At 35.6% G+C, this 23,701-nt stretch overlaps 2 protein-coding genes across 5 annotated transcripts in view; one reads left to right on the top strand and one right to left on the bottom strand.

Moving 5' to 3' along the window:
- Window positions 1-21,343, bottom strand: part of LOC145693663 (uncharacterized) — a 37,561-nt gene extending 16,218 nt beyond the window's left edge. Inside the window, exon 1 of the mRNA XM_081769892.1 lies at window positions 20,297-21,343. Coding sequence (XP_081626018.1) covers window positions 20,297-21,243 — 947 coding nt within the window. The 5' untranslated portion in view covers window positions 21,244-21,343. The remainder of the gene's footprint in view (window positions 1-20,296) is intronic.
- A 278-nt stretch (window positions 21,344-21,621) lies between these two features.
- The window catches only part of Bcs1 (mitochondrial chaperone BCS1), a 44,481-nt gene continuing 42,401 nt past the window's right edge, over window positions 21,622-23,701 (top strand). Inside the window, exon 1 of one of the 4 annotated variants that reach the window (XM_081769898.1) lies at window positions 21,622-21,642. The gene's annotated coding sequence lies outside the window, so the exon portion shown is untranslated. Of the gene's footprint in view, window positions 21,643-21,809; window positions 22,130-23,701 lie in introns of those variants that run through there. The other 3 variants (XM_081769893.1, XM_081769896.1, XM_081769894.1) reach the window with 3 other exon arrangements.

Raw genomic sequence — 23,701 nt, 5'->3', positions numbered from 1 at the left:
AATGACAATTTCTTTATAAAATTTCAAGTACAGAACTCGAGAATTTTACTGATTTAACTCCTGTTTTCATGTTGTATGGAGATGTTTTAGGAAAGATGAAATACTGATTTTGACAGCTAGGACTGTTTATATCACTAACATTTTCTCTCTTTACATGTGGAGATGATTTTTACAAAGGTGATAGGATTCATGCTCGCGAAGTTAATGGAACAAAATATATGTACATTCAAGACTATAATTTTATTTTTTAAAGTTTTATATTTATGCCCTACAAATATTTCAATAACATCCAACGTAACATGTACGGTATCATACATTTAGGCGTATGACAAAGACATCTTTCATAGTATTTTCCTGAGAAATAACCACATAATGCTTACAGAAAAATCACCAAAATTGAACAATGTTCCAGATATTAAGAAATAGTCTATTTCCAGTCATGGAATACCGTTCTTTCTATACAATGTCATCTATTTACATGGAATACAGATAATTATTTCATCGTTATGGGTACGTCGTGTAATTTAAAATTTACGACCAATGATCGTTTCGATGATCTTGCTGTCAGCTTCTGGCTTGGTCAAATTATATTAAATGGAGAATAATTTTACCTAAGTTTGGTTTATGTTGAAATTTTATTTATTTTTTCATAATTTTACTTTAATTCGTAGTATTACTGCAGTTTGTGCACTTTATTTTCTGTACGGATTATTTACTTATATTTCACAACAGTTACTATGAATAACTGTCCTAATGCCAACACTCTAGCCGCACGGAATACCATTTCTCGTGAGGTCAGCAAAGTCAAGCAGTCCCGGGTTTGGTCTAAGGAAAGATGGGTGACCGTTCGCACTCACCAGATCGTATTGACGGTCCGTTGTCCAACCAGCGTCGTGGGAGCAACTGAGGATCTACTTGAAAGAAAGCAGCAGCTAACTCCTTAAACCCGGTCTAAAAATCCAGCGTTAACATCGAGTGGAGCAGATCTGCTGACCACACATCACTCAAAAGGAATGAAAGACCAAAGCACTGGCAGGCCCTGGTCCCTAAGCACCATGTCCTAAATAACCATATATATCCGATCATATACTGATTTTGGATGTTATAGCATTGATTTTGAGCAATCTATTTTTTTAAAATAAAATTATGTTGCTCAGAGTTCTATTTTTTAAAAATTCCATTAAGTTTGTATTCACGGATCCTATTATCTTTACACATAAAAAGATACAGTGGATTTAGTAGAATTTCATTATTTAAACCAAGAAAAGTATATGTCTCTCAAGCGAGACTTTGTAACTTTTCAAACGCCCTATAAAATAAGAGATAATCAATAGTATCAATGTAATACGGTAGAGTCCCGAAAACTCAGCCTAATGTTGATCGAAGGGTGGCCGAGTTTGTGAAAATGCCAGGTTACCGGAAATGGGGTTAGAAAAGAATACGTACGAGTGTTTCCTCAGAAAATACAGTACTGTAATGTCCCCTTCAGAGAAGAATACAAGTGCGGGGTGAGGAAGCGAGGAACAGAGGATGTAGTTGTTGCCGTCTGAAAACTTCTACGATAGTTTATACTCTCCAAACGCAAACATTTCTTCAGAGTTGCCAGGAATATGGCGAATGCCATGTTCGTGTGGAAATCCAAAGAAATGTTTCCTTCTGATCATTTGGAGGAAGGAGATGCTGTAAATCAAGCTTCAGTGACACCTAGCCAGCAGTTAAAGAGCAGAGAAATTCCACTTAGTCTTTAAAATGAAGAGAGAAAAAATGCACACATGGCTTTCCTCTATTTTAACGAAATTAGCTTATCGAGGTTAAACATGTAAATAGAAACTGAAGAGTGAAAACTGTAGGGTATTAAGGATTAGCTAGTCCATATAATGGATTCAGTTTAATGTAATTGAAAGTAGGCCTACTTTTTACCTTTGTTAAATTATGTAATTACGTCATTATATTCTAACCATTTAATATTTATTCCATCACTTGCATCTTTTTTGTTTCCTTGAATTGTGATTTCTAGAAGGAAATTTAGATATAAGACTGGCCACCCTGTAAAAATTCTTCACAGCCGGGAATGGGTGGAGAAACTCAACTAGAAGGGTCGTAAGACCGAATTCCGTAGCCTTGCAACCTTCTCAGATGCGGGTTATACTTGTATGTATTGGTTGCTTGAGAATACAACAGAGAATAAACTGCAGAATATATTTTTACCCTTGAACAAAGGAAAAGTCCATACTTTATGAATGCATAGAGCCTTTACTATACATGCAAATTAAAATTAATGAATACACACTGTACTGTAATTTACCTCAGAAAAATACTTTGTGAAGGCATAAAGCTGTCTATAATAAATGATAACTAGCCCACGCGGGCAATGACCTTGAACGGGTCTGCACGCGCATTTTTTCGCCCTGCCAGGGTGTAGCGGAGTTATCGAAATGAAATCTTTGAGTCTTAGGTCCCACAATTATGCCGGCTAGGCTAAAGGAGACGGTGAAGATGAAATAATTAATGAAATGGTGGAATGAAGAAAGTGGGAAGAAACGGGAGAATCTCGAGAAAACCCACTTGGCGTGAGCTAGGATCGAACCAGGGACCCAAACACGAGGTGAACGCTCTACCACTGTGCCACCGCGGCCGTTGCCGAGTTATCTAGTGCCGAGTTTTAGGGACTAATGTACTACTCAAGCTTGACTCATGTAAGCACCCCACCGATAGATAATGTAATCTTGACCGTAAACGTTTCAATGTCTATTTGTAACCTTCGTCAATCAACTTTTTATCTCATTGTGCCGAAGTAACATTTTTATTTTTAAAATGTCTCAATTAAGGTTGACAGTGATCTGAATATCACAACAAACACAAATTTGAGGATTTTGAATAAAATATTATTCTAAACGTAAATATAATATGGGGCCATTCCATATGAAATCAACAAATCAAGGTGGCTCAAGAGTTTTAGATTTTCTTCAAATTTTGTACAAATGTTGTGGTATCCAAACATAGCACACCTGTAAAATTTTACTGCTCTACCTCAAAGGGGACTGCTGTAGGAGCCATTCAAAATTTGGGGGTTTGTGCAAAAACACCTAAGTTCGCCCTCGACTGAAAGTACTGAAACCGCTAGATCTCTGGAGATATTGAAGATATTTAAAAATGGTTTTCACTAAAACAATCTTAGAATTTGTAGAAATTAAAACATTGTACTAATAAACTTCTCAAGTGGGGTTAAGCAAATGAATTTTGTCATCAAAGAGAAAAGATAATGTCAAAATTTGGCAATTAGTTCTGAAAAAGCCCACCTAACACCAACCTTAAATTTTCAAAATAAATAGCTTAGATGTTCCTCTTTAACATATAAAAAAAATTAGGAGGGTGTTTTTTGGTATGTTCAAGAAAACCAAATTATGACATAATGTAAGTTGAGGGCGGATTTAGGCACTTTTTGCACAAAACCTCAAAATTTCCAATGGCTGTTTCCAGTTGTCCACGCTGAAAATGTTTATAATTGTCAAGAGTGAGGTGATTTAATAAATGAACTGTGCCAGAAATTTGAAACTTCAAGTACCATTGCTGAAAGGACTCAGATTCTGTCATTGATTCAAAAATCATGGACTAATATGAAAACTTGAAACATTTCAAACAACCGAATATCTCGTTCGTAAAGTCCAGAAGAAATTGGAATACAGTTAAATATTATGCTTTCCAAGTTATTGTTTTGAAGTACGTTAGCGATGTTCTTTCTCAGATTAAACACGTTATCTACTTTAGAGATGTATCAGCAGCCGGACACAAAAACTATAAAGAAAACTTGCCTTCATGAGTGATTTTGGACTCACTTGTGAGTGGAACTATTTTACCACAAGCCACGACAAAAGTGTTTGCGATGGCATATGTGGGACGCTGAAATGTCTAGCTAGACATCCTAGTTTACAAAATCCATTGGATAACAGGATTGTTACTGTTGCCGATTTTTTTGTCAAACTATAACAATGTCAAACTTTGTGTGTGTGTGTGTGTGTGTTAAAAACGTTCGTCCAATGCTTCAAAAGAGACTGGAAAAGTCACCACGTGAAAGTCATTATTATAAACACATCAACCTGTCAAAACTTGAAGTCAGTCGTGTATCTTCTTCAAAGTCAACATTCACTCTAAATTCTCGAGCAGAATCGAAAGACATTAGCTTTTCATGTGAGCATTTTTTTGCGTGTATTTATGAAAAGAAATGGTGGATTGGAAAAATAGTTGAGAATTCACAAGAACATCGTGACATCGGAACATGGGTCCTTCGTCCCTATGGACCCAAGAATATGTTTTTTCTGGTCAAAAGCACCTGACACATGCTGGATTCCATACAAAAACTGCACCATTAATATTAGATTACCCAGTATTTCAACTGGTACTGGCACAAATTACAGCATTTCTGAAGAAATTCAAGCTATTGAGAAGAGCTTTTCTGAAATTGGTGGTAAGAGATCTTAGACTCAATATTTCAAATTGCTTAAAATCAACCAAAGATGTAAATGTTATCTGTGTATTATATGACCATAGTTCACTACTGTTCAGTGTTTCTTTTGTTAAATCAAACAGCACTATATAGGCTGCATAATAAGCACATATTGTTTTAAAATAACTTTATAAATTACATTTAAGGTAATAGTTTCCACTTTTTTTCATAGGTATCATCAGCCATTGTAAAGGAACATACTTAGCCATGTCATATTACCAGAAAATTAAATAATGAGACTTGACTTGATATTTTACCTTCAACATACTAGAAAATATCATCCTAATTTTTTATATCATAAACAGGAATACCAGAGCTACTTATTTAAAAAAAAAAATTGAGGTTGATGTTAGGTGGGCCTTTTTCAGAATAAAAAAATGCCAAATTTTGATATTTTTTTCTCTCTCTTTGATGGTAAAATTCATATACTTGCTGACACTGATACTGAATCCAGCATTTCAGGGCACTTTATCCCTGTTGTAAAATTATGTGACTAAATTAAAGTTGTTTGCAGGAATACTATTGTCTTTAAAGAACCAGGTTTGGCTAAAATAACATGTTCCTTTCTGATCATCTGGGTATACCAACGAGATACTCGGTTGTTTGAAAATGTTTCAAGTTTTCATATTATAGAGCATGATTTTGGAACTAACGACAAAATCTGAGTAGTTTTAGCAATGGTACTTGAAGTTTCAAATTTCTGATACAATTCATATATTAAATCACTTCTGTCTTGACAATTATAAACATTTTCAGCATGGAAAGCTGGAAACAGCCATTGGAAATTTGGAGGTTTTGTGCAAAAAGTGCCTAAATCCGCCCTCAACTTACATTATGTCATAATTTGGTTTTCTTGAGCATACCAAAAAACCCTCTCCTAATTTTTTTTATATGTTAAAGAGGAACATCTAAGCTACTTATTTTGAAAATTTGAGGTTGGTGTTAGGTGGGTCTTTTTCAGAAATAATTCCCAAATTTTGACATTATGTTTTCTCCTTTTTTTCCTCTTTGATGGTGAAATTCATATGCTTAACCCCACTTGGGAAGTTCATTATTACAATGTTTTAATTGCTACAAATTCTAAGATTGTTTTAGTGAAAACCATTTTCAAATAGCTCAATATCTCCAGAGATCTAGCGGTTTCAGTACCTTAAGTCGAGGTGTTTTTGCACAAAACCGCTAAATTTCGAATGGCCCCTACAGGAATCCCCTTTGAAGTAGAGCTGTAAAATTTTACAGGTGTGTTATGTTTGAGTATCATAACACACACACAAATTTTGAGGAAAATTTAAAACATATGAGCCACATTTCAGCTTCAAATTTGGTGATTTCATTTGGAATGACCCATATACAAACATAAGGACAATAATTTCAGCAACTGTAAGAATTCCTGGTAACTTTTTCAAGTTCATTTTACCTTGAAGAACGAAGAACCAAGTTGATTACCTACATGTTGAGTTGTTCTTTCACATACTCTGAATTCTTCAATATCCTTTCACAGTGCAATATCTTTTAAACTAAATTGTTAATGAATTGTATACTGGTTCAAGTTTTGTACCAAACAGCGTGTAATCAAATTCCCATCACATTCATTGCATCAGACTTGGTAAATCCTGTGTTGGTGTTATCCTTTTCGCGTAAACAAACACACAAGAATATCATAACACCATCAAAACAGGAATACAGCATAAGATGAAGACCTGAAGGATGTCCTCCCGTAAGTCTGCAGGTTTGAAATTTATATTCTTCTTCGAAATATTAGTTTTTCTGGAGAATATAGCTCTACAGTTGCCAAGCATTCTGGACTGCAATATCAATCATGAACATCACAAGCCAGCTGTACGTTTTTTAAAACGTATAGTGATCCTATAGTGGCTAATATCTTGATCCATTCTACCTGCCCTAGAAGGTACGTATCAAAAGTACGTATTGTTTTGTTATAGTTTAAAAACTCAAAAGAGTATATTAATATAATTACACACGAATCAAAGGCTTAACTTAAAAAAAAAAAAAAAAAAGTTTCTATGTTTGATTTTAATATATTAGTTTGTGAAAGAAAGCTCTCTCTGACACTGATCTGAAATAATAGATTTCACCATAGAGGTGCCTCATAAATATTTCCTCTATATGTTGTGAAACTGGTATAAATATTCATCGCCAGTTAAAGGATGCTTCTGCATACACTGCTCTTGCTGACTGTATTGTGCGGAAGGGGATGCGTGAACTTACGGTGGAGCGGAGATCAATCGGACATTTGAAAAGGTCCAGAAGCCGAATTTGTACAACTACCTCAGAAAATAAGGCTCTTGTTCAGGCCCTGGTCATGGAGAACAAAAAGTTAAAAAGTTAACCATTGTGGATATATATATATATATATATATATATATATATATATATATATATATATATATATATATATATATATATATATATATATATATATAAACTACCTGAATCATGCACTGACAAAATAACGGGCACTTCCGCTTGACATGGAAAGTTGAAGTTCGGCATGATTGTAACTTTTCAGGACTAACCCACAGGAAAATTACTGAAAGTAAATATTTTAGTTTTTAGTGGATCTAATAGGAAGAAATCAATTCTTGTGTTATTTAAATGGGCATATTTTGAACTTAACTTCGGCAGTATAATAGGAACCTGCGCAGACACAAATACTCCTGAAGTTCTAGTTGGTAGTATACAACAGACATAACCAAGCAAAAGCCGCATTAAAAGAGGCCTATGCCTATAGCAGGATATCCTAGGGGTGGTAAGCAAATACTACAAAGTTATAAGAAAAAGAATCAAACTTTGCGTTTGCAGTATGCAAGAGGTGTGGTCGAACATAAACCCCGGATTTCTTTTTGAAAACTAGAAATAACAAATAAATAACCTCTGAAAATGAAAATCCACATCATCATCATACAATAAATCGATACATTGTGAATGACAAAACAAAGGCTACTGTAAAAATAAATTGCGAGTGATTAAGAGAGTATTAAGAAGCAAAGGCTGTTATATGCTACACATGTACGGCACGAGATGCGAGGTCTGGCTGACCAAGTCAGCTTACATTAGGTCCCTCGACACCTGGGTGAAGAGATGGTCTTCCGATAAGGAGGCGGGTTTTTACAGTGAAAGAAGATCGAAGTGCCCGCTCATCGATTCTGCTTCTAAGAACTATCTCCCCGTGACTTCTGTCCGTTTACAAAACTGCAGAATTCACTCCAAAGGCAGACGTGTTTCGTCCAGAAGCGCCCTTGGAAGTGGCATTTCTTAGTGTCTAAAACAACCTCCCTCCCCCCACATGACTTCGCAGATGCTTCTAAAAAGGTGAAAACACAACTTATGGTGTGTGGAGGTGCAAGGAGATTACGCTGAACAGTGACGGAAAGGTCTTACCCAAATATTATCTAAACGGATTTACTTTTGTTACGCACCTCGTATAATTCTGACTATATGCAATTGACTAATTTATTGCTTTCGTCCGTTACGAAGCATATCATATTCCGTTCAACACATATATAAGAATACTTGCTTGTGTTCTCGAGACAGTACGCATACCTAACGTCCTACATGTAGAACGCCAAACTTTTAACGTCTATTCTGAGAGAATAAAGGAAGCACTTTATAAGAAGAAATATATCGTAAGGTTATATATATATACGATTTTTATAAATACCAGAAAATGCTCAAAAAAAACTAAAGTTCTAGACGACGATATGTCACTCTCTAATGTGACTTGAGTTTTGCGTCCCTTTCAGCAGTGAGGCTATATGGAACGTGGACATACAGCTTAACGTGGGATCGGAACCCGGATCTCCCACGCCAAAGACGCGTACACTAACCGCTTAGCCATGATGAAGCATATGTCACTCTTCACTCTTTTGAAACTGCTAATTTGCTGATGGCTTTACTCTCTAAGATGCGATTTGATACGTGGACGGTAATACAACTAACTTTGATAAATCAAAGCACAAAAACATTAAAATTTGTAATATATCGAAAAACACAACTAAACCTATACGAGCTCTACATATTGGAACGCTAGACACAATTGACTTAAGAAATCAACGTTGCTTGGAAGAGTTACATTCTCGGTAACTTATCTGCGCTGTAGAAATAATTTGAAGCTGAAATATTTTGATTAACAAGAAACGTACTTATTTACTATAGGAAAAAAATGATGGATTCAAGAAGCATTGATTTCTTAAGTAGCTGCATTGATGAAGGCGATAAATCATCGCTCAAACGTTTATAGTGAAGATTGGTCGGATAGTGAAAACTTCAAGGGGTGGTCCAGGAAAGGACAGAAATTTTTCCCCGAACGTCATATCTCTGATCGTGCTTAATGTAGATTAGAAGTATTTTTTTCAGTAATACTTCACACACCCTGTGCATTGGAAGTTCCCTTCGGAGGAAATTTTCTGCAAGTCTTCACATTACATAAGCATCCCCTGAATTCATCAAGTATCAACGTAACTTTCTAATTTAACATTCTAAATTTTATTACTTTTAATAATGTAAATAATAAAAATGTTGCCAATTATTATTTTGAAACACTAAACTACAATGGCTTTCCATATCTTGATTCAACAGTAACAGAGGTTAGGAAAGAAGGAATGTATGCTTTACCTCTTTTATAAATTTATTTGAAATCAATTTAGATAACAGCTATAGTATATTGAACAACAGTGTTATTGCTCTTAACAATATTTAACTGCAATTATCGACAGTGAAAATTATTTTTAGAAGTAGTCTGAAGTATAATAAAACACTTAGCTACGGGCATAAGATGCATTCTTTCAAGCTTTATTGAAAGTTAACATCTAGGAATATCAAAGATTGTGGTCACAATTATAGTAAAATCAACATATAAATATATCAAATTTGTAACACTTTTAATTTTAATGTAATAGAGTACAATAGACACATTACCAACAAACATTATAACTATGAAATTGCCTGAAGAATCAAAGATGTTCAATCTCGAGAATCTCTTATGACACTTGCCAAATGGACTCTTACTACTTCATAACAAATGTGTGTCTAGCATATAGTATTTTCTGCACAAAATTCGTTCTAGGAATTGCTCGAGGCCATATTTTTTCCCTAGGTAAATCTCTATCAATGAATTGTAAATTGGAGACCCACGCGCATTCTTCTGGGTAGTATTTGAACTACTTCTACAGTTAATACTAGATAGTTTGATTTTAACTAAGCAGTGTTAGGCACATAACCCACATCTTGAAATTAAACCGAACTTTTCTACTGTTGGTACTTAGCATGGATTTCATTTTCAGTCTACAATTCTAAGCCTGAACATCTGAGCATTAACCATTAACCCTGTCGGCAAAAACAGACTTCAACAGAGCACTTCATATAACGGTTTTGAAATTGAGCATATACAGAATTATTTGTTAGTGGAACGTTTTCCAAGATGTAAGAATCCATTTTGCTCCTCATCTACGAGGGTATTTCTAGAAGTTTCCGGCCTGACACTGAAATGTGCCGCCACTCGTAATAACCCGTTCCTGGCACATAGTACTATTTATGAAAGAAGAAATGCATCAATTTCAACAATGCCTGTTCACGGCATACAGTACCATCTATGGAAGAAGTAATGTATCAATTTCAACCGCAACTGTTAACAGCATATAGTATCATCTATGGAAGAAATGCATAAATTTCAACCGTACCCGTTCATGGCATATAGTACCATCTATGGAAAAAGTAATTTCAACAGTTTAGACTGCGTTAGTGCGCTGAGGTCACATACTGCATAACAATTCTCCAGTTCACATGGCTGTTGTTGCCAAGGCTACAATTCTAAATCTGGGCTGTAAGGTGGGTGCTGAATCTTATCGACCTAGCTAGATGGTTGAAATTGATGCATTACTTCTTCCATAGATGGTACTATATGACATGAACGGGTATCGTTTAAACTCATGCATTACTTCTTCCATAGATGGTACTACATGCTAGGAATGGATACGGTAGAAACTGATGCATTACTTCTTCCATAGATGGCACTATACGCTAGGAATGGGTACGGTAGAAACTGATGCATTACTTTTTCTATAGATGGTATTATATGCCATGAACGGGTACGGTTGAAACTGATGCATTACTACTTCCGTAGATGGTACTATATACCATGAACGGGTACGGTTAAAATTTATGCATTGGAAGAGGAATCAGACAAAGATGTATTTTGTCGCCCCAATTATTTAACATTTACAGTGAATGTTTAATGAAGGAAGCATTAACGGGAATTGGTGATTTCAAGATTGGAGGACAGATCATTAACAAGATCGGGTATGCAGGTGATACGGTTCACAAGAAGGAGATGATTCACAAAATGGCTGACAATGGAAAACTGTATGGAATGGAAATTAACATCGAAAAGTCGAAAGTCATGAGAATATCCCATGGAAACCCGTCCTTACGGATCAGAGTAGAACAAAGAGAACTTGAAGAGGTCGATAATATTTCAAGTATCTGGGAAGTATTTTGACAAGAGACGCTTACTGCACCAAAGAGATCCGGTCAAGAATTGCTATAGCTAAAGAAGCATTCAACAAGAAAAGATCACTCTTAACCAGCAGGCTCAATACTGGACTTAAGAAGAAGTTGGTCAAGTGCTACATATGGAGCATTGAACTGTATGGTTCAGAGACTTGGACATTACGGAAGTTAGAAAAGAAATATTTAGAGAGCTTCCAAATGTGGTGTTGGAGGAAGATGGAGAAGATAAAATGGACAGAGAGAACAACAACAGAAGATGTTTTTAAACGGATAGAAGAGGACACTTTTAACCACCACCCTTTGTAGAAAGGCCAATTGGATTGGACACATCTTGCGAAGAAATTGTCTTCTTCACACCGCCATAGAAAGAAAAATGGAAGGGGAGCGAGGAATAGGAAGAAGAACACAACTGATGGATGATTTGAAAGATGGGAGAAAATATTGGAAGTTAAATGGGAAAGCTGAAGATCGAGAAAAGTGGAAGAAACATTTGCAGGCCCAAATCTAAAAATTGAAAATAAAAATAAAAAAATCCTTATTAGTCCCAGGACCTGCCGAAAGACAGAATACATAATAATAATAATAACTTCTTTCGTAGATGGTATTATATGATGGCCATGAAGGGTTACGGTTGAAATTGATGCATTACCTCTTCCACAGATGTTACTATATGCCATGAACGGGTTATTACGTGTGGCGCGATATTTCAGTGTCAAGCCGAAATTTTTGGAAAAACCCTCGTAGAAACTATTACGAACCGACCGAGAGAATACGACTTTTTTACATAAATGATTTAATGATTTACATAAAAAGGTATTTACAACTGTACAAGTTGAATTAAACATTTCATGATAAATTTAGAGAAAATATATTTTAAAGAAAGCGAGAAACATATATTTGCATTACGGTAATTCTGTAAGACTAAACATTATACCAAAAACAATAACAACAATAAAACGGTTATTAGTGACTTTGCAACCCGAACTGTTGCATTATAGAACTATACGTAAAAGGCGAATTAACAATGAAATAAAACGAGCTTTTTAAAAATACAGAGTTTCAAACTTTACATTTAGAATACTATTTCAAGGCATATAGTGTATTTACTTTCCTTAATTTTACCTTTCACAATTATACATTAAAGGGCTATTGGAGAGTACAGTTATATGCAGGGAATACAAATTTTTACTGTTTTGAAAGCCCATGAAACATGGCTTGTTTAGAACTTATGCTCGAAAGGTTTTCCTAATAAAAACGACACAGGAAATGAAGCAAAAAAGTGAATACTTAAGTGTTCTCGATTCGAAATCAGGACATTCTGAGGCCTGAATCCCTCAACCGGCAAATGTTTTAGGCTTGGATGGTAGTCTCCAGTAAAATCGATATAGAAAATCTATATGTTCCTTTGTCAATGACTTTAGAACAAATTCGCCAATCTTAATTGTTTTCTTTGATGTAGAGAGAATATACTTTTATGTATAATATTGGAACGAAATCACAAATGAAATGAACGAAATTTCTACTTTAATATCCACGATTGTACCCTTTACGCTAAGGAAAACGGATGGTTAATGAAATGAAATATTTCAGTTTAAAGTCTCACGATTAATTATGCCCTTTAGGCTGAGAGAGGGAGTAATTAAGGCAAGTGAATGATGATGGAAGAATTGCTGGAATGAAAAAGGGGAAGGAAACGAGAGTACTGATGATGGAAGAATTGCTGGAATGAAAAAGGGGAAGGAAACGAGAGTACCCGAGAAAAGCCACGGACACGATGACGTCCACCACAAACTTACTTGGTCGGGATCGAACCAGGGACTCCGTGACCAGAGGCAAGCACTCTATCCCCCAAAACTATTACGACTAATTAACTTATTTGATTTTATTGATTTAAAAAATGTAGAATAGTAATAGGCAACTGAATACTCTGTAACGTTAATTTGCTGCCCATATTCTCAACAAACCGCACAGTGAAAACAAGGAGTACACATCAACATTGAAAACTACAGTGGTGACAGGCGAACTCGAGCAATGATAGCGTAGTCGATAGTTTTGCAGCTACGTTACTTTTGTGGATCCATGATTACTTGCACACTGCTAACACTTGTTTTACTTCACTCCCCCTATCTCGACTCCTTGCATCTGTTGCTTCACCTATTTCTCGGACCCTCCTTCGATTACAAAAACCGTTTTATATATCGGCCAGACGAAAACGACTGTATAATAAGTATACTCATGTCCAAAATGATTGTCGCATATCTATAACTGTCTTCTTGTAAGAATATAATTTGATAATGATTTTGCAGAGTACTTTTAATACTGATACTACGTGTATAATCGGGAAATGTATATTTGTGTTAAATTTCATAAGAAAAGAATTATAAATACGAAAATTAGAATGAGGAAAAAAAAATGTTGCTAAATGGACAAGAAAGTTTTACTGTTCTTATTTACTGCTCTTTTGACATGAAATGTGTCACATACATGTCTTTGCCGATTATACACATACTAACAAGAAATACCGGGCGAATTCGTTATCAAATTATATTCCTCCAACGACATATTTATAGATATGCGACAATAATTTTGGACATGAGTGTACACCGAATTTTACTGGCTCCCTACGTACACTAATAATTTAAAAACTCTGACGCAAACTAATTAATATTCCTTCTGGGCTTTGATTTTGACTTCCAGTGGAACAGGTGCATCACCTGTACTTGAAATAAACACCAACGTCAGCTGTCCGATGTAATGACATAGGAGTATGCTTTATACAATCGGTGAAATGACAGCGAGAAACAGGTAGAGCAAACGAGATTGAAAAAGAATATACGTGTACTAATACTAATAGATCCACGAATAGCGTACCTGTAAAACCTTCGGCTATACCATCCATTATTCATCTCCTTATTTGCTTCTCGCCACTGTACTTCCACGGAGCATCCAGTTTAAAATGCATACCCTACACACACTACGAATTTACAACAAAACTGTCTTGTGATATATTGGACTCATTTTCTTGATTTATTAGCATGCGTTAATTGCTTACTATACTTCAATTCATCTTATATATAGAAATAGAAAATTCTACCATTTTTATTTCTTTAAACGCGCTGACAATAACAGTTTAAATATTACATAATAATAATAAAACACTACTTTAATCCTAAAATAACACAATAATATTATTTTATTACTACTATTGGGCCACAGTGATTCAGTGGTAGAGTGTCCATCTTTGGTGCGTAGGGTCGTCCCAACTGAGCACTGTGATGGACAAACATCATGTGTGTGTGTGTGTGTTTTCTCTGAGTTCTCCCGTTTCCTCCCACTTTTTTCATTCCACTGTTTCATTCGTTATCATCCTCATCGCCCCCGTTAGTCTTGGCGCATTATCGTGATACGCTTAAATAAATCACACGCTATAGTCAAAAACATAAATAAAAACTTATTACAAAGAAAAAACAATATACTTATGAAACAAAATAATGTCCTTGTATCTGAGCGCTTGTGTCATTTTTAGAACCATCTATTGCGTACACTTATTAGAATTAAAAACTTTCATAATAACACGAACATAATACATTAACAAAGAGTTAAACATTTGAAATAAACACTGCACTTTCACACATCTGATATTCTTCATAATGAAATTTATCATCAAATAAGTAATACCTTAACTTTGGAAATAAATAGACTATATTGAATAAAACTACGCAGACACCAAATTACACTTAGGCTAAGCATCTTTCCGCTGTAGTTTATACACAGTAACTTAAAGCTTCTCAACATTAGCATTGAACTAAATACAAGTAGTTAAGCTTTAAAACTCAATACGCTTCTTTATTATTTTTTAAAAAAAGAAATTATTATAATTACTTTCAAAATGCTGTAAAAAAAATGGTCAGAAAGGGGCAAACTGAATGGCGTAAGAAAGGACTTCCAAAGTGTATCAATAGATTCGCTGTAAGTGGCATAACGAAAGTGGATTCAGTTACAAGCAGGGGTAAAAGTGCAAGGAACGCGGGGGTCGCCGTCCCCCCACCTCGAAGAAATATGTACGGCGTCCCCTCAGTTCTTAAAAAAATTACAATGGGTAAAGATAGGCAGGGGGGATGACGTGGCGTCATGCCGCTACCTACCTTCCCTCCACCTTTTCAGATCCACTTTTACCCCTGGCTACAAGTGACATTTTGAATCGAAATACGACAGCTTTGTTGCGGTCTTGTGACGTAAAAACATTACTTCCAAGTTATTCAACAGTTATGGCACTGTTAGTGAAAAGCCCATCCACCACGGTAAAGTCGTCATGTTAAAGACTTGAAAGTCATATTTTCCGTTCCAAAACCGCAGCAATCGGGAACATTGAACAGTACAGTTGGTTTAATGTGCAACTCATGCGTATTTCCATTTAAAATGTCACTTGTAGCCGAATCCACTTTCATTATGCCACTTACAGCACCATCTATTGATACACTTTTGAACTTTTTTCTTATGCCATACCGTTTCCCCTTCCTCAAGTATATTCCGTTCAAATTTGAAGTCATTGGGACTTTTTTTTTTTTTTTTTTACAGCCTTTAGAAAGTGGGACTTTAATTATAATCACCCTGTATAATAGTAGAATAATTTATAAACGTACTTTTATTCACTACATCTAACATTCAATGCACTTTTAACTGTACTGTTTCAGTGTTTCTGACATCATCCTCAACAAATCCAAGCAACTCACGCACAACGCGGAAATCTTACACCTGAGAATTTCCTCTTGCACTATTTCCTTAATATGATAAGGTACATGTGTTACGGGTTGAGATGCCCGGATCTCCTGAGAGAGTTGACAAGGAAGTGCAGTTAATGGTACGTAAATAAGAGAATACGTTTACAAATTATTATAAACATGCATTAATAGCTCTCTCGTGGCAATATGGTTATAGTATGCGTCTCCGACGCAAGAAACCCGGATTCGATTCCCGGCGGGAGCTCATGTGGTTCGGATCCCATGTTTGAGCTCTACATCCACGTTTCATACGGCCTCGCTGCTGAAAGGCAAGCTAAACTCTAATCCAATTAAAAACAAGTATCCATCAATTCATATCCTTAAATAAATATAAAAGTATATTTAAATCAATTAAGTACTCTGACTATAGTATTTAAATCAGTTGAATACTCCGTCTTTATACAGTATAATTAAATCGACTGTACACTGACTTTAAACAGTATAATCAAATCAGACGAATACTCTGATTTTAAACAGTATAATTAAATCAGTTGGGTATTCTATCTTTAAACATAACAATAATAATGCAGGAGTGTTAACAACTGTTTTCTTATAAAGAAAATATGTATATATGTCGGTAACAAAGAATATAATTTCTTCATATTGTGCGCTCCAATCATTTTCAGCTCTACCTCATGCTTGTGTCTAATTTACTCTCCCTTTGTCAATCCGTCAAATAAAACTGTACATTATTAGGGTACATAAAATAACAACTAAAAAAAAAAACAAATGCAATACCTACTCAATGCAATAAAAAGTTCATTTTACAGAGATGCTGCTTCCAGAAGTACTATTTGCAGCGAACTGTGTCTGAAAAACAACACGACTACTTACAAGACTAATTTAAAGCCTTAAAAAGAAACATGATTTACCTTGTTCTTTGACTTTCTTCCTTTAACTGAAATTTTTAATTTACACGGAGATGTTCTTCATCAACGGTTCATGCTGCGCCACCGGATCACTTCCTTTACATCTCCAAAATTGTGAAATTCCATAAATAACCGTCAATTGGGAAAACTAGGTCTTTCATATAATATCGACTGGACTGTTAATATTACCGTGACAGTTAATTGAAGAAAATTTAAAAACATTAAAAAAGTTGGCAGAATACTCTTGTGTAAAATTGTATTTTATAGGAAAGCTAAAATCCACGATTTAGATATTTGGGCTTTCGGCATTTATGGCCGTGCTAGCCCGTCACAAATGAAGAATGGCGTCCCTCAGAAATCACATTACCTACGGAATTGGGGAAGGAAGGAAGCGGTCCGGGACAGTTACGTTAGATACTCTCCCAGGATTTCCCTTGTGTGACTGAGGAAAACCCAGGAAAAATCATTCAGCATGACTGACCTGAAAAAGGTTTACACTTTCGACCGTGTATTTACCGAGAATCGAACTCGGGGCCAAAGGCGAGAGCATTCACCATTATGCTATACGGGACTACTTAAGAAATGGAAACGTAAAGGTAACGGTCCAGTGACGGAGCACCTTTCCGTAGACTGATAATTTGAATTAAAGGAAGAAAATCGAAATATAAGTCTAGTTTCTTATGAATACATACTCTATAACTTTAATGAGTCAATTTAAATCCTTGTTTTTTAACACCTACATTTCTTTCGATTGATCTCTATTCACCTCATATGCCAACATGTTTTGATAGACAAACAAGCAACGAGGAAACGATATCTATAGTTGAACGTTCCATTGGCATGCTATTCAGGCTTTTAAAAAAAGTAGACGTAACTATATAATAAGGAAAAACGGTAGATTGAGAATGAAAATAAAACAGAGATCCGAAAAAAAAGTCGTAGACACAATAGTAGGTTATGATTCGCACTGAATGAATGAAAATTATAAATTGCTTATCTCTATACGTAGACCAGCTAAACGTTGCAGCAGGACTGGCGAAATATTGTCTGAAAAATCAATTTAAGCGCATTTAATTAAGCAATTTATTATTTCATCCATACACGCGATGCTATCTACAAACTTAATTAGTACAGTCAAACCAGGTACTCCTTGCGCTGTATCATTAGGCCGCCGTTCTTCTGGGTCCAACAAGGCTTTCAAAGTTGCTGTTGCATTACTAAAGCATACTGTAATGGTATTCATCTTTTGATAGACATTAAAGCTGTGGTGCGGTACCACAGATTCTGACAAAAGTATACCCCAAAGACAAGTTCTGTATCTTGAGCAATATAGTGTATACATATCTACTAGTATTAATTTCTACTGCAAAAAAATTCAAAAGGCAAAGAAATTCATTTTGAAAACATCTCATTGGCATACTTGGCAACAGGAAGTCATAGGAAAGCGTCAAGGATTCGAAATCAATTACATCTTCAAATAAGAATCTGGCTTCTACAATTGTTGTTACTTCACGTATAATTAACTATTTTCATCAAAAGCTGAAACGCCACTATCGTCTTAATTTTTCTTTCCCACAAAGAACAAGCGAGATCCCCTACAATTAGCTACAGCATTAACCCGAGGTTTCCAGGTCGCACGGCAGGGAAGTAAACATGATGTATTCTGTCTGAAATGATATTACTGACTCCCAAAACACACACCACCTGCATATACGAAATCTACTGCCATTCTCTAGTGACAACTTCAGAAGTACACAAAACTAAACGGTCAGCTTCATTCCAGTGTTCTAAAACAATTGTTTTAAATATATACCTAGCCTTTCAAGCCACCAAACTTAATATCATGTGAATACTGCTCTCGTGAATGAACAGATTGTAAGGAAAGAAACAACCTGAGATTCACATTATAACTTGTTGGATTTTGAGTTTAAAGCACGAGACGGACGATAATGGTAGAATGATGGAAGTGGGGGAACCCGAGAAAAACTCATGCACACGGTGTTTGTCCACCATACAATCCATTCGGCCCAAGCTCGAATCGAACTAGGAACTCCACGCACCCTACCAGTGAGTCACCGCCGCTCCTATGACTCACTGAAATTTAACTCCTCATTCAACAATGAGAATGTCAAATATTATAATCTTATTTGCCTACAGAGGTGCCGAGTAAATTTACCAGAACTATTGTCTACTGGGGTTAACTGCTGTATCGCCGGATCAATTTTGGAAAATTTACCAGATGAATTGGAGAACTTATTTTCGCTTCTCAGGAAGAATGAGTGAAAGTCAGGAGGGGGAAATAATTGAAGTTAAGAAACTACTTGTTGTTAGTCGTTTTTGATGTTGTAAGCGGCAGTATATGTGAAGGCGGAAGGGACTATTTAGCAAAGAGGTACACATGTTATGATTTATGGGAAAGGTAGTGTGGAAATGGTGCGTAAATGACAAGACTGTCACATAACGTGTTTGAGTTTTATCGACTTATACAAAAATAAGGAATGTTAGTTGGTTGAAACTGTGTGAAAGACATGATTTACTAAACAGGCGAACAGTTTGCCGTAAGTGTAGAAACGAATGAAAACTACAGAAAAGAGGACGAACATCTAACCAAACCTAATCTAATTTAGAACAGTTTGGATGCCATTTAGTATCTCCCCCAAAGCTGTGCAACACATAAACCATGAATTTTATGACATATAAAGTGATTTTCCACTATCCCCGGTTATATGTAAAACTACCGCCGCTGACGCACCTGCTCCCTACCGCTCTGCCCTGACTCGGTTAGATATCATGCTGCTTTTATTGGTTATCTAGTTGGTTCGTAATTTATGCCACTACCAAATGTTGCAGGGCCATAATCTAATATTTTGGAGGAGAAACTATATATATAGTTTCTCCTCCAAAATACTAGATTATGGCCCTGCCACATTTGGTATATATATTCGATATTCGTGTGGTCCGGCGATACAGCAGTAATGCCTTTGGTTTTCTTGGAGAGTTTCAGGAAAAGTGCCTGTTCTCAACGAGGGGATCTTATATGTTGGTCCACCAATTCATATGAAATTGTGTCCCAGCGAGATTCGCAGCCAACGTAAACTGTAGATCTTATTTTACATAGCGTTCATGGCAGAGGAACCTAAAATAACTCAATCTCCACCGTTCGGCTGTTAAATTCTATTAATCAATTGGGTTTTACATGATATTACATAACCTGAGTTTCGCCTTTTTTAATTTTTTTATTATGTGTGTGTGAGTGTTATGGCAAAAGGCCTAAAACTAGCAACATCGAACAGTTCTCCTAGATAATTGTACTTATTAAAAGAAAAATCAATATTATACACGAAATAAATTTCTATAATGAGACTGCGCTTAATTTGTTGATACCGGTAAACGCAAAAAGTGCATTCCAAACCGTTTCTGCAGACTTCTGTTCTTGATAGCCACGCAATACTATGTTGCCGCAAAAATTCTTGACGCTTAGCCCATTTACAAGCAACTACACCGAGCTCTTCTCACAGTCAGCTAGGTTTAACTACATTAGGCATTTACTAATGTTTAAGCCACACATATATCATCTTAGGTTCAACATCTTCAGAACTTTTCTACCGCTATACCGTATGGACTTCATTAGACCTGCTGTCAGTATTCCTTTCAAACTCTGGAAAACACTCGATGACCACACTATGCGCTTAATACATTTCTGTAATTCTTCTCCACACTCTATATCGTTAGATAAAGCCCTCATGGTATCTTCAACGTCCTCAGATGAATCAAATTTTCTCCAACTTCCTACTAACAGGAGTTGAGGTTTCTTTGGAAGCTGACTGAGATGGTAAAAGCGTGCAGTTGGGCTCGTATCTTGATTTATAACTCCTGTGTCATCAATACTAAGCCAATCGTGTTGTGACTTCAAAAAGGAAGAGTACAGATTCCTGAAGGCCTCCAACTGAGGGACAACAATATTCCTTACTTTATTCTTGTTTTCTCCAAATATCATCCGAAAATCTCCACTATATGAAAGTCCTGCTATGCATTTGTAAAGCTCCAACTCGGAAAACTTCTCGGGTAACATTATCAAGGAAGCGTGAACCGCACTATGTAGATTCAACTGTAAGGCACTTCGCAAGTCTACGCTCGTTGCTGGGAGTAACACCTTTACTGGTTTATGAAGTCTTCCAGCTAAATATAATGTATTCCAGTCTAGAAGGTCAGTAACAAGTGCTTTTTGTGATACAACTCCATATTTTATCATACCATCTTCAAATGGAACTAAGGTATTGAAGTAAACCATTGCACTCAATTTCTCTTGTACTTGTTGAATACAATTGGTTCCACACCACCTTAGGGCAGAATAATGACTGGAATTTCGTTTTAGATTTTCATCATGCCACTTCTTAGAGTCTTTCACTGCAAAAATTAAGTCTATCATATTCTTATCCATATTAGAATCAAGCTGCTTAAATACAGCGGATCCATACGCGAAACAAAATTCTATATCTTGTGGAAATATGGACAAAATTCTGGTGTATACTGTTGAAACCGCTGATTTAGTTACTGCCATGATATAACTTTTAGTCCATGTATTATATTGATGTCACTTGTTTAAAGAAAAGTATAGCTTCCACGATCACGCCGTTTCGAAACTTGCTGTAACACCATCCCACACCACAGTGTATACTCACCTATTCGAATCTACAATCTCCGTATCACATCTTCGTAAAATGCACTCTCATAACCTAACGCCATGATATACAAATTGTATATTAAATATTATCAACTATTAACGATACACATGAAACTTCCTTACCTTTCCTGTAAAATCTATGTAATTTCCTCTCTACTTTTCAGTCGCGTAACATCCTTTTCTTCCCAATAAACAAACATTTTAACACTGTTAGTATCGTTTTTCTTCAGCGTCTCAGATCAAGTACTAAATGAGCATATGTTCACGTTTTAAATGGTAATTCTTTATACTTTAATGTTAAGTATAATTCTTTATACTTTAATGACACAGTTAATGTTAATATATAGATGTATGTGTACTCAAATTTTTAATTTGGGATTTTTCAACGAATATTAATTGTTTTTTTTTTTATTATTTATTTGGATGTATATGATCTCAATAATGATTCTGCGTATTTTGGTTTGGAAGACAGTGGTTTGCAATGTTAAGGATTGAGAAATATGTTATTATTTCTGATCAACTATAACGCATCGCACCGCGTTGCTCGGGCTCTTTGCCTTGCCCTATTTCAATATTTCTCTGAACGTAAGTGCAAGTATATACATGTATAATAGGCTTTAAACTGCTTAAAGCTGACAGGTACTGTTTGAATCAGTGGTCGAAGTGACGGTATTTGCTGGTATGCCATACCGCCTCTAGTTTTAAGTAATGAGGACATACCGTCTCTGATTTTTCAGTGATCAAGACAATATTTAAATAACCGGTATGTTGAGTCAAAATCATAAAACAACACCTATGCTTTTTTTCCACTTCGAACTCTGGTTTGAATCTAATTTTTGGCGTAGGAAATGCAGTTATATAGTTATTCTGTTACTCATCGCAATTAATGAAACTCACGTTTATATTAGCCGTTCACATGCCGGATTACAAAACTTGCGAGCTGAAAAAATTGTCACATATATAATATGACTAAGTCTAGTTCCATGATGCTTTGCATTATAGCAGTTCACATTTGTAGAGTAACCACTGCACAGATCAGGATTAGGTGTGCACAGGAATAATTGCAAAAGATATCTTGTTTAAAGTATAGATTTAGAATAGCGCAGCATGTAAATGGAAATCATACAGATGTACACTCATGTCCAAAATTATTGTCACGTCTATAAATATAAATTCGCCCGGTATTTCTTATAATGTTAGTATGTGTATAATCGGCAAAGACATGTATCTGGCAAATTTTATGACAAAAGAACAATAAATAAAAACAATAAAAGGAAAAAAAAAAAAACTTTCTTGTCCATTTAGTAAGATTTTGTTTTACTCATTCTAATTTTCGTATTTATAATTCTTTTCCTATAAAATTTCCCACAAATATCCATTTCCCGATTATATACATAGTATCAATATTAAAAGTACCCTGCAAAATCATTACCAAATTATTTTCTTACAAAAAGACAGTTACCGGTATAGATATGTGACAGTCATTTTGGACATGAGTGTACATTTGGCACACTACTTGAAATAATTGTTGAAACCCTAATTCTTTCATTGCGGTAATTTCCTTTGGGTCAAGTGCTATATCACTGGACCAATTTTAGGAAATTTACCCGGTGAATTGGAGAATTTATTAAAGTTTGTGAGAAAGAATAAGTGAATGTTAGGTAAGGGTAATAGTAAAAGTTAAGAAAGTGGTTGTTTTTGATGTTGTAAGCGGTACTGTATGTGGGTACGGGGTGGACTATTGCGCGAAGAGGTATACATGTTATGATATAGTGGTGCGAAACTGCAGGAGGTACGTTTATATCAATGGTCACTTATCATGTGTGAGTTATATAGAACTATTAAAAAAAATAACGATCGACAATTAAGAAACTGTTGTACAAGATTTTCTTCTTGAAATTGCCAAAGTTTACAAGCTTCAATTTTGAAGGTAAGTAACTTCTAATCAAACGGCAATGTATTTCTGCACAGTGTGCAGAAGTTGTATTTAATGTTTACAAGTGAAACGTTACTAGTATGAAACCATGACAAGTGGTATTGAAATTTGTATAATTGCCAAAACCCACATGTTTTCGATACTCCTCGTTTCCGCGTACTCACCGTCGCTGACGCGCCTACCTCCTGACTCACCTCTGTAAGGAACCACCAGCTTCACCCAATTCTGGCTCAATTAGGTAGCATTCGTGCTTTTTTAATGGTCACTTAGCACAAGTTGGTTTGGGGGTTTTTTGCACTGTAGTTTTTATGCCCCAAACCTAATATAGGCGTAACTTAATCGGATCCAACCAAATTTTACCGAATGCAGTACATTTTAGTACTTCTTTTCGATTTTCAA

This window comes from Thermobia domestica, chromosome 8 (assembly GCF_964235325.1).
Source record: "Thermobia domestica chromosome 8, izTheDome1.hap1.1, whole genome shotgun sequence".
Lineage (NCBI taxonomy): Eukaryota > Metazoa > Arthropoda > Insecta > Zygentoma > Lepismatidae > Thermobia > Thermobia domestica.
Note: the sequence above shows the minus strand (reverse complement) of the source record. Positions and strands in the feature narration are given on the sequence as shown.